Genomic DNA, 12,862 nt, shown 5'->3' on the forward strand with positions numbered 1-12,862 from the left:
ATTTGTTTTGATGAGAGAGGCAGAGCAACTACAGGAATGGGAATAATAATCTACCTTCGTTTACTCGCACAAATCGAACAATAAAATTGAATATTTAAAATGAATGAAGTATCTCTTTGATTCGCAGAGACCTCGCCGTCGCATCAGCAGCAGCCTTTGTCCTCCATGGACCCCAATATCAGAAGATATCGAACGGCGTTCACGAGAGAACAACTCTCTCGATTGGAGAAAGAATTCCACCGAGAGAACTATGTGAGCAGGCCAAGAAGACAACAATTGGCCGATTTGCTGCACCTGCCCGAGTCCACGATCAAGGTGCGTAGAAATTTTTGATCGGTACGAGGAGCGCGTTCCAGATTGACTTCACGTCGTTAGGGTTTTCGAATATTTCCAAAGATTCCTAGTAGTTTAATCACCCAGGCTAGCCAATTAGAATTTCGTTTCATCCTCTCCGCAACGGGATATTTGTCGAGGATAGGCAAACACGTCGCGGTAAAGTTCAGTAAACAGTGACCTCATCGTCCGACCCGCGTAGAAAAGTGTTCTATTAACACCTCGGTCTGTTTAATTAATGGCGGTAATCGACCGTCACGGAGGAACAGTAAATAACTTGAACACCTTGAACACTTCTCGTTGCGCAATTTTCGTGAGGGACGCGCGGATATCTTGCGAAAGAAATTAGCGTTCGATTTTACGTTCGTCAAACCTTTAACGATCTTATTCTAGCTAGCTGAAATTCTTTATTCTTTATAATAGTTTGCAAACCGTCGCGATGAAGGGTCGAGGGGAGTCGCAAAAATGGCTCACTCGAGGCGCGAGATGCTCGATCAAGGCAATTAGAAGTTTTTAGCTGCGCAGGATGAACCGAGAGCGTCGGAGGTTTTTTGCTCCATCCGCCATACTTGATGGGCGATCATAGCTCGCCAGAGAGAGAGAGAGAAAGAGAGAGAGAGAGAGAGGGAGGAGAGTCTTTCAGTGCCCGTGATTCTTCTCCTGCCTTCTCGAGCGAGCAAATAGTCAATCACGAAAGGCAAACACGAGCTTCTCGGTCTTTGCTTCGCCACAATCCCCTTGATCCTTTTTCCGTGATTTCTTAATATCTCTCGAACCGGTCCGAGGTGTTAATAACTTTAATTAGCGGTTTTCCCGGGCCACCTTTGACTTTAATGGTTCCCTTAATTTCTCATCTCGCACGGCCCCAGCTTCACGGTAGCTATAAAACGCTTACCGATGGAAATGATCGAGGTGTTAAACGACGGAAACGTTAGGCTTACTTCGAACTCTACTTCTTTCTTAACTCTTCGGAAGATCGCTTTGGAATGGTGGATTTGGATAAATCGTTATGAAAATCCATGAGCTGGTACATGTGATGCTCCTTGCCAAGGATATTCATCCTTTGGATAGAGCACCCCTCTAGGTTTCCAATAAATCCCCAAACATCACAGAGAAAAATAGATTTTTAGATTCTCACTCGTCTACAACTCTAACCAGACCGATTTCTTTCAAATTGCAGGTCTGGTTCCAAAACCGTCGCATGAAGGACAAACGGCAGCGAATGGCGATGGCGTGGCCGTACGCCATGTACACGGATCCAACCCTGGCAGCAACCCTGCTGGCCGCAGCGACGGCCACGCTGCCACCACCGCCTTATCACGGTGCCCCAGGATTACCACCCGCGCACCTGGCGCCATCGAGTTATCCAGCAGCCGCTGCTGCAGCGTACTACGCGGCCAGGTACACGCCGTACCAAACAGGGGTGCCCAACAGCCAGTCTTCCCTTCACCGGCCTCATCCGCGCACAGCGGCCCCTTATCCGGCTCACCCTCATCTCTTGCAGCCTCACCATTCACTGCCTCCCCTTCACTTGTCAGGCCTGGGCGTTCCCACTGTTGGCAACACCGCCTTCCAGGTGAACAACCCACCCACCACAGTTGGAGCCACCTACAGACCGACCTTGCTGCCGGATCTGAGCCCAGTGCCCTCGGACGCGTCGAGCGACTGCGACTGCGTCGGAACGCAACCCCATCACCACCACAACGGCCAGCAGATGCACGACAAGACCACCCCTCCGCCCGAAAGCCAGCATCCCGCTCAGATCAAGATGCCATCGGGGATGGTCGGTCTGCCAACCACCATTCAAGCCATCGGAGCTTTCGAGAGCAAGCACGCGTACACCAGCATCGTCACGACGCCCAGCGTGGTCCAGGCGACCAAGATGGATCCCCCGAAGCTCTTCCAGCCGTACAAGAACGACATCACCGAGAGGGCGTAAGAGTAGTAGGCCAGGTTTCTCGCGGGAGCGATGATTTGAACGCTTGGAATCGGGTGAATCCGAAGGGAGGTACCGTCGAGGAGGTTTGAGTTCGAGAGCAGTGATTCTTGAACTTCTTAGGATGAGAGCGTGTTCTGCAGAGGAAGGAAAGCTCGAAGGTTGGACACCGTCTTTCTTGTAGAAGGGATCTCTGTAGATATCACCTACTTTTTACGCTTGGTTGCTCTTTTTACCATTGGACATAGCCGCAGTTTTATCATTCGATCGCTGCATAGCGAATTTTATTTTACCCTTCGAAGACGAAATTGTATTTTATCTTTTATACGTACGAACTTATGTTGATCGATCATCGTGACGAGCTAGTAGCTGGCCCAGCAAGGGCATTCATCTTTTACCAGTAGGTGTTGATCCTCTGCAACAACTCAAGAAGAGGTCCGACTTTAATGGATCCTTATGAGTCGCGAAAAATTCCAGTAGAGACGTGGAAAATGTTAAGGAATGGATATCCAACGTTTAGAGTCACAGTTTCGGATCGCTTGTCGGATGTACATATCGTAGTTGAATGTAAATTGTTTGTATCTTCTCTATCGTTTTAGGTCTATGTGTAAATAGCAGACGTGGAGACGTCACGATTCGCGTTCGACTTCTGCCGATTAGAATAGAATTAAAAGAATCGTGTCCGTGTATACAGATGTGTATATAGTCCCTTGTAATATATTCGTTTTAAACCGTGAATAGGTGTCGATCGATAAACGATGTCAGCGGAGTGTAAATACGTCGATCGGTTGTAAACAACCATGTACCTGTTAATAACGATAATGAAATCGCAGTGCGACGTTTGTATAGGAGAACACAACGATGCTTGAGTGTGATTAGATAGATAGTTACCGTGTAGCGATGTACAGTAATCGAGTCTTAAGTAATATATTGTAGTCATTATCTACGAATTTGTAGAGCCACGATCAAACGTTTCGATTAGACTGTCGATATTTATGCTTCAGTACCTATGTGTCTACCTAAAGAGGTGCGATCAAATATATGGAAAAAAAAAAGATAAAGAATAATTATTATATATGAACCATAAATGCGTTGTTACGATTATTCGACACCCGTTCCATTCTATGTGTCTTCTTTCATTTTATTTCCTGTAGAAAGAAATTATCGATATTTCCTTTCCACTTGAGTTTTATTGAAAACGTTGTATAATACCATTCCTAAAAGTAACTTATTTCTCATTTGCATAGCGTGGATAGATTTTTAACAGTTCTCTCGAGACTGGGCATCCATCAATCCAAGTTTTATTCCGTCTCGAATCAATCATCGTTATTATATCTCCCTTTCCCTCGACGTACGTAATAACCTCGGCGCTTTCCCTCATTTTCGTTCGTCCACACGTATATACATATTATAGAACTCACGAGAAGAAAATTAGTAAATCTCTTATCGTGAATTATTAATGACTATAAATTATGATTAGTATAACGCAAAGCCTCCTGGCTAAACTTGAATGAAAACGAAGGAACTTTTCGCACAATTAGAAGCTGATAAAGTTTCAAAATTAAATACAGGACAAAGGGTGGGCGAAGAGAGAAAAGAAATGGCTGATCGCGAGGAGGGTGGTGGCTTTTGTAAGATAATCGTGAGAGCACATGGGACGCGTTGAGTGGATATAAATAGCTGGAACTACGAATCGGGGAGATTTACTGGCTGCAATTAATTCTTCCAGCGATTTCGTCGGAGAAACGAGATAATTCCGTATGAACGCTACAGGCTTAACGATTCATTGCGGTTCAACGATGAATCCACTGCCACCCACGTTCCCCCATCGTCTCCCTTTATTCGTCGCGAATTGTTCCCATTGTGTGAAACCGCCTGGGGGTGGACAAATGTGTCCTCGAAGAGGCAAACGGTGATTCCTGAACACCAGACTCGGGATAAATAGCTTGGAAATCTGAGTGTAAAAGTAAATAAAAAAAAATTGTCAAGTTGTCACTTGTAAAAGAATACCGGACTTGCATTCGATGTTTCGCAGTTTAGAGAAGACTCTTTCGAACCAATTCAGCTGTCTAGTCCACTTAAGGTAGAACGCTTCGTGTTCACTTTGGAACATGTCGAGCAACGTGACCGACGTTTACAACTAATCCTGGCTCAGGATTCTACGTAGATCGAGGATCACTTCTTGATCCGACCTTTCCCTATCACCTTTCACAGCTCGCAAAGTTAACGAAATGGATGAACGATGATAGTCCATGGAAAAGAAATAGAATTCGTTAATCAAAATATGAATAAAACGACTCGGACTATGAATGCATTATCATATATTGAATCGTGGCTTTACTTTATCGATTCAGTTACGTATTATACGCTCAAGTTACTCCAACGAGTGCTTCACATGTCGACGCTACCTTTGGTAGACCAGAACTGTTTCCAACTGAACGCAAAATTCGCTGGCAGTTGCGATGACACGCCAAAATACCTGCCCACTCGTAAAATCATAAAATCTCCGAGGAGGCTAGGAGAAAAAAAACTGGCCGCGCTGATCTACCGTCATAAATATAAAACGAGCCGTTTTGTTGGTGGCTCGTAAAAAAATCATCGAAAAAATTTCGGAAAAATGCTATCAGCCGAGTCGAGGCACGAAGGTTCGTCAAGGAATTATAAAATATTTAAGCGTTATATTTTCCGCGCGAGAATCCATCCTCGTAAAGCGTTTAGCTTTATTCCAACGGTCAAATAGTCACAGGGGTAGTTGGCGAGTCGTTTTTTTTCCACCCTCCACCTTTTTTTCTCCAAACCGTGGATGGGGCAATAATACTTTGACTGGTTCGTTTTTAAACGTAGAACATCATCTCGATCCGTATTGTTTATTTTGAGAAACATTCAGGTAGATGAATATTAATTATGCGCCTTTTTAATCAGGCGACTTGTAGTGGAGATCTATCTAGGAAATATAAGAAATTGAGTCCAAGCTTGATTCGAATACGTTTTATCTTTCCATATAAAAGTTGTCCAAACGTCTTGCACACGTTGGCTCCCATAAATAAAGCGTTATTACCATCGAAAGCAGGAGACTACCCTACGCTGATTATCTTGACGCAAGGAGGCTGCTGGCAATCTACCCCTGCGAACAATACTGCAAATAGATTGTTAGGAAGAAGTCGTCTAAACGGCGCTTAATGGCACGTCAGATAAGATAATGCAATTCCACGATCGACTGTGATTCCTCCGAAGGTGACCATCGTCTAACCAGGAGGGGTGACGACCCGCTCAACCAAGGGATCCCTCGACGTAATTTCAAAGGACGAGCTCGTATATTGGGGGATGATTCTCTGTATCGATGGCATAAATTGGATATTAATATTTGACGAACTAGCCCGGCCCGTAGCTTCGTTGAATAGCAGAGAAAGAAAATGATCGATGTCGCGATAGCGACTGATCTTTATTCGCGAACTCTGGATACCCGAGAATTTATTTACTTGGCAGTACGCTCGTGTAAAAGTTAGTTAGTGGTGTCTACAAGATATTCTTTTCGAAGAGATTGCTATCTACTTTTAGTTAAATCTATAATTTATACGTAATGACAGGTACTATATACTTTGCGTTTGCTTCCTGAAGTGGTCAACGCGAGATGCGATCGTCAGGAAAAGCGTCCAGGGACTTTTCTTGTCATCGACGTTCGTAAGTGGGCTCGATGGGTTTTGTTGCGACCGCAGGAAGCGCTTCACGGCAGGATCCCCTTTTTTTTTTGTCCGCGGGGAAAGAAAGAGCGGAATTTCTGAGACGAGTTTAAACCGTGATCGAGTTTGTCTCGCAGGCGTAAAGAAATGTTGACAGCTTTTGGTCACGTCTCCATAGACCGCCCGTAGTTGCGAACTACGAAGTTACGTGTCCGCGCGAGCTGCAACCGAAACACGGGAACCCCCGACCGAACGTATCCCTTGCGAATCGAATTTCGATTTTCACGTCGAACGGAGAATGTTCCAAGTCTGTTTGAAACATTGCGGGGACACGTTTGTTTGCCGAACGGGAGTGAAAGGTTCTCGAGCAAAGATTCGACATTTTTGAAACATTGTACAGATATACAGATGGATGAGAAAATCACTGAAAACTTTTAGTAAAGATGAGGTAAATCAACTTTTGTACGATCAACGAAACAGATAAACATTGACTGCGTCGATACTTGGGCGATAGGCCCATCATCCCGTCTTACCCTACTTGCTCCCCGCATTTTTTATTCGAGAAAGAATTTTTAATCGAATAAGAGGTCCTTCCTCGGACGTTTCAGGTCCAGATACATAGCAGACTGATAAATGGAAGCGTTCTGCGCAAAACGGAGTGATCGATTCGAAGCGTTGAAACTCGTTCGACTCGGGGCGAACTTTTGAAAAATGTTTCTGGGCGGTGCGTAGCGAAGGGACATTAGGCACAATATTTGGGTGAAGGCGAACCTGTGGCTAATTGAAAAGTCAAAACTGTTAAAAGGAGCTCCCTGTTAGCCGTGAAAGCGTGGAGGCGTAGCACCCCACGGGACGTCCTGTGGCGTCTCTCGCACCCAAGGGGGGATGTTTAGCTCCCCGGCTGTGATTGAACCATGACGAGGCGTCTACCTTTCCCAAAGACGACTTCCAGAAATCCTAGACGAGGCGACAGGCTTTACCTGTTCGTCGCAACGTTTACGAAGTCGAGTAAGAAAGGGAGAAATAAATGCAAATCTCGATTAATTCATTCACGGAACTTGTAAACGTTATTTCTAGCCTCTCTGCAAACTTAAAAACGTTAATCAAAGACAAAATGGAAAGTGGGAGATTCATCTCTGGACTGAGATTCTGTTCTTCGTCTGTATATGTACATATATCAAAATATGGATATACATAAACATCAGTAGTCTACCAGTGTTCCTCGTAAGAGCCACATTAAATTCTGTTAGCCAACAGAAGCCATCGGGGTGCGCTATACAGCTCTAGCAGCCCTAAACGCAGCAAACCCCACGATTTCTTCTGCAGCGAAAAAAAAAACGGGGCATCTTTACGAGCCCCACGAAGCGTCCAGTTAACGTTTGTTCGAAGACGTTAACCCTTTTCCTCGTGAAATTTTTTTTCCGGTAGCTTCCTTCCTCCGTTTTTGCGGAGGGCCCAGTTTTTGCCCTGGTTTTTCTACCGGTTTTTTCTAACAGGGCTGCAGCGATGCAGTTTTTCGACCCAGAAAAAAAAGTACCGCTGCGGGTCGCAAAGATTTCCACCGCGAACACGATCGTTCGCTTGTCCGCACCCTCGTGTCAAACTCGCTTCGTTTTCGAAGCGTTTTCAGCGTTCTTTTTCCGTCTTCTTTCGCGTAAAAACTTTGGCGCGTAAACAGCTAGCTTTTTGCGACGATGTTTATCCTCGGAATCATCGGAGTCAATCATAGGCGGTGTCGTTGGGTTGAAAAACCGACTCTTCGACCGTGACTTAACTCTGACACTACACAAACTCGTTAAATATACATAGAAAAATTACTAAAAATTGTCAACATTGTAGAGAGAATTCTGAATACAGCCAAGTACATCCTTCTACCTAAAAATTATACCAACACCGCGTTGGAAAAAAGAGTCGAACAAGGGTGATCGGTGGAACAGGACCTGCGTCATCCTACGAATCGATTCGACGCGGACGATCCCCGATTTTAATCGACACGTTCGATCTCTTGCGGGGTAATGTTTCCCTTGTAAACGGCAAGCATGCCGAATCCTGATATGGCTGGTGCCAATAAATAACTGGGCCATATTATCCACGACGCGAGTCTCGATACGAACCGTGACCGATCTTTTCGAGGCCTCCGGTACACCTTTGTCCTTTTGTCGATCGATTATCGACGCCATGGAAATCTGTGGGAATTAATTCGAGAAACTAATCGCTGCCATTTTCATATCCTGTGGGAACCTCGAGCCGCTATCTGGCTCGAGTAGTCTCGAACAAAGGCGCGTCGTCGACAACTATACCCTTGCACAAGGAAAATCAGTTTTAACAAATTCTTGCCAGTTCTCCCCGCAAAACACAATGGTCATCAAGTCCAAGCTTTATTGCAGTAGTTACGAATCAACCGCTGTGGACAGCTCGCAGGCCTGGATTAGGACTGGATTAGGTCTGGGTCCCATTTTCACGAACTAATTTGTCCCGAAAGGGGTTAACGACCAATTAATACGCGACTATAATATTTACAGTAGAACGTTTCTGTGTACACGAGGTGAGATTAATTTATTTAAACGAGCCAAGGGTTCCCCAGAGACCCTCGAGGGGGGTGTGCCCCAATCCAGGGCACGAACGAACGTGTCAACGAAATCCACGGGGAACAAACGTTCACGGAACACAGAGGGAACGTCGTAAAGCAATGAACTTGTACCGAAACTTCGCCAACGACTTCTCGAAGAGAGAAACGGGGTACGGGCCGGTTAGCTCGCTCGCATAAAGGGGGAAAATCGAGTCGAGGAACCGACTGCGTTCCTTCCCCCTTTCTGTTTTCGTTCGCATTATGGTGTCACTGGTCCTCGTGATGTCGAGAACGACCCATGGTGTGACGAAGAGGATACGAGAAACGGAAAAGGCGCGGCGGATAATAAACCAAAATAAAACCATTCCAAGATTTACTGCTGCGGAGTCTTTTCGTCAGTCTGTGGGCCCGTGGCGGGGACCTTTCTTGGTTCGCTAAGGAACTCGGTAACCTCCGCCAAAACCTACCCTCGGAACTCCATTGTCGTATGGTCAGAAATATATGACAGGGTCGCAGCAGTTTGGAGAAAATGTGGTGAACGTAAGTGTCACGCCTCGTCAAGCGACATCAATCTCCTGCAAAATGCAATTTTTGTAAATTGGATAATTCAATGGGATCTGAAAGTATTTCTAAAGATACTCGATCGAATCCTACTGGACGAACTCTCGTTTGCGTAATAATAATACGAATTGGTTAGTCGAAACGTGAAATGGCAAAGGGAATCGAAGGGAAGAGAAGATTTCGGTGGTACATCCGAGCAGGAAAATGGGATGACTGAACGGATGCGGCTGAACGTATCCGCGGATGTCCGTTGGAAATCCTCGAAAGTGAGGGAGGTCAGCGCGACGGTTTCAAGGCGATAATTTATTTGGCCTAGCCAGGATTTACGAGGTCCGATATTGGATAATGAATCAGGTCTCCCTTGATGGAATTAGCTCACCTATAGCCCAGGACATTGCTCTTTCTCTCTCCGTCTCCTCTAACCTTTATTAGCTTCCACGAGGAACGCGAGCAAGCCCTTTGGCTCGTTTTACGATCGACCCACGTCCTGATGAGATCTACGGCTTTATGTAACTTTACCTCTTTATATGTCGCGAGAACGACGTACGTGCCACTCTTATATCGCGCGATAGACACTAATTTGCGGTTACTCACCTTCGTTTCTTCCATCCCTTGGAAAGCCAGAAATTAATGTGTTTATATCGTGCGATCGTTGGAGTCGATGGTCCCGGGACGATTAGGTTTATTTGAGCCGTTCACTGCACCAGTCACATTAAAATTGTAACATTATCGACTATTCTTTCTTATTAATTTCATATACCGTTAGTTGAAAGCTACGCGTGTATTTATACAATAAAAACTACACCTTCGATACGTTGCATCGTTTTTATTCCTGCAGAAATATCATGCACGTGTCGTTGACTATTGTCGACATCGGTGCGTCGTTTAGCCCCCGAAGAAGCTAACCGCGACGCTTGCGAAAGTCTGAACCCTTTCCATAAAGGACCCGATACCGGAAGGCCTCGTGTTCAATTCAATTACCAACCCATTACGAATTATAATATTATATATTACCCAGGTCCCGCAGGACAGCAATTACAGGGGTGGAATTTCGGTAGCTCCGCAAGTTGTCGACGAGATGAACGGATTCGTTCCACCCGTTATAAATAACAGGAAACCATGAAGAGCTGTCGTCACTCGAGCACAGTGCGTATAACCGTAACAGTGGAACGCTCCGCGACGACGAGGAGAGAGGAAAACGAGGCAGCCCTAATAGAAGGTTTATTATTTTACGAGGCTACCTTGCGCTTTGTGTTCAGCTTCCGTAAATCATCGAAAAGCTGAACGCACGGTAGCTCTCACGCAAACCAAAACCCTCGGCCGACGTCTTCTTCCGTCCAGAGCCTTTACCACTTCGGCCTACTCTTTTCCGCTGTCGAGGACAGCCTTGAGGAAATTGCTGGAAGTTAATGCGAATCGATACGGGGGACCCCGGGGAAGTCGATCGGAGGTGCAACGTGACGCAAGGGGTTCCAAGACCAGAGTTGTGCGCGATAACAATTAAAATTACAGCGTAATTGAATAGCAGAACCGTGGTTGGGACCGAGTCGAAGGACTGAAACGAATCCTAAGACCTGGTCGACTTAGAGATTCATTTTGTAAATGTAACCAAGTATCAGGGCGTCGTTTTAGCCCTGAAGAGGCGAGCTTCAAGTTCGTATGCTACATTTTCAACTTATTTCTCAAACACTCGTGCGATGCATCCGTCCACTACCTGACTCTTAAACATTTTTTGACGCTAATTCGGGAGAAAGACGATAGTCCCAACGAGAGTGACGGGCCAGCACTAAAATCGAAAGTGCAACTCCAAGATTTACGAGCAGTGATCCTCGAAAGTAGCGTATGCTATACCCGTTCTGTTATAGTTGATTCTTAACGTGTCTTTAAAGTCTGTTGTATCTCTCGATACCTGAGATGTCTTCGAAGAGTCAAGATTCTCGTCCATTTCCTTCCAATTAATTCCATTTCAAAAAGCGCTAATCCTACTTCTCGTGGAGCAATTTGATTCCTTAGTCCCTGTGACTGTAGCTAGTCGAGGTGTTCAAGCAAAACACGAGCGACGTTGGGAATAGTCGCGCTTGATAACGAACGGAAGCTCCATCGGCCAATAAAAATTCGGAAGCCCTGTAAGTAGCGAGCAGTGCGCGACAAAGGACAACGTGAAAGGGTCGTAAATGTTCCTTGCAGTCCTCAACGACGTATTTATGTCCCAATAAAACTTTCTTCTCGTCGTTTTCGGTCAAGGTCGTCGCGAGCGAAGCTCGCCGAAAATTTTCTTTTGACTCCGGAAAAAGAGAAAGAAGGGTGGATGCTGGATCGAAAGTGGCGCGTGCCTGCTCCGCGGGGAGCCTGCTAAATATTTTGGAAATATCGACCGAGTCCCCCGAATCGCCAGACGAAAAGAAGATTTATGTTTGGCTGGCTCTCTCGACACACCAACCCAGTTTCTCTATTAAGGCTTTTCCTTGTCGAGAATCTGGAACTGCGAACGCTTCAAGGACGAACCCTATGAGCGCACGCCGTTCTCTTCTTTCTCCTCGAGCGGCTGTTCGACTCACCATTCGCTGAGGACGAACGAAGGCGAGGAACGTTATCCGACACGCTGATTTTTACGACGCTTCGAGGGATGAAAATTATATTTAAAGCCGCGAATAAAGCGTGGCGAAGTAGGACAAGATTTTCAGCTAAAGTATACGAGTCGAAGTAATGTAGGACGATCTTCTTCTTTCGGGACTAATTCCTGACGATCTTCTTCTTCCGTGAGAGATTCCTTTCTCCGATGAAATAAAGCCCACGCGAAAGAAGGTCAAGGTAAGAGTTAGGCGAATAGGGGGGAGTGTCCGAAGCAGATCTCGAAGGAAGTGGGTGGATATTCGTTGACAAAACACTGCGTCGAAGAGTCACAACAAACTCCCCGGGAGACGTAGAATAATCTGCGAAATCGAAAGGAGGTCGAAAACTATTCCCAGGGGACCTTTCACCAGGACGAGTGTCACGCCGACGAGATTTCCTAAGGATTAGCCACGGCCCACCTCCTGCGCGAGGATACTCGTTAAGGACGGCACGTCAAAATATTGTGTCAAGGGCACCCGAGCTATTGTCGAAGCTCCTAGCGGAAGATCCTTGTCGCTGCGCTTCGTACCCGACACGTGGTGCTTATTCTGCGACGAGCAACGCCGATTATGAAGTTTCAAAAGAGAAGAAACGCTGTTCCTAGGTTCTCCACTCGCAATTTAAAGCGTCGAAGATGGTCGTTTTTCGACGTCGTCATCCTCCGCCAGGATCGAATCCAGAAGGAATCGGTTTCAGAGGTTCGTTCGAGAAACACCAGGCTCTGGGAAGATCGATCACAGCACTGCGGGCTCCTTATCTTTCTGTGAATCCCCAGTAGGGGCTGAAACGAAGGTCCGTACGTTCGCGGGCACATAATAGCCAAGATGGCGGCACGCACTGATATCGCTCGTTCAGAGGGTGTATGCCAACCCAATTGGATTGGGTGGCAGCCAATACGGCGGCTCTCGTCAGCGATATCATCGCCCTCCGGCCTTTCCATTTTCTGAAAGAGCACCCCCGGAAGAGATTCCCGCAATCGATCTACAACAGCGATGGCCGAATCGTCTGCCAGGCGCGTAAACACCGCTCCAACTTCCTTCGTTTGCTCCGTTTCGTCCTCAGAATTTCTAATTAACTATTCGGGTAATTCCTTCTTCAACGTGGTACCAGCTTATTCTTACGTTAACGTTCTTTAAGGAAATCAAAGGTTTCCTTAGTTACAAGGGGTGT

General features: G+C 46.1%; 1 protein-coding gene across 1 annotated transcript in view; it reads left to right on the forward strand.

The window, feature by feature from the left end:
* LOC128878336 (segmentation protein even-skipped) overlaps positions 1 to 3,374 on the forward strand; it is a 5,605-nt gene extending 2,231 nt beyond the window's left edge. Inside the window, exons 2-3 of the mRNA XM_054126463.1 lie at positions 128 to 315; positions 1,514 to 3,374. Coding sequence (XP_053982438.1) covers positions 128 to 315; positions 1,514 to 2,272 — 947 coding nt within the window. The 3' untranslated portion in view covers positions 2,273 to 3,374. The remainder of the gene's footprint in view (positions 1 to 127; positions 316 to 1,513) is intronic.
* Positions 3,375 to 12,862: the final 9,488 nt, after the last annotated feature.

Source organism: Hylaeus volcanicus, chromosome 1 (assembly GCF_026283585.1).
Source record: "Hylaeus volcanicus isolate JK05 chromosome 1, UHH_iyHylVolc1.0_haploid, whole genome shotgun sequence".
Lineage (NCBI taxonomy): Eukaryota > Metazoa > Arthropoda > Insecta > Hymenoptera > Colletidae > Hylaeus > Hylaeus volcanicus.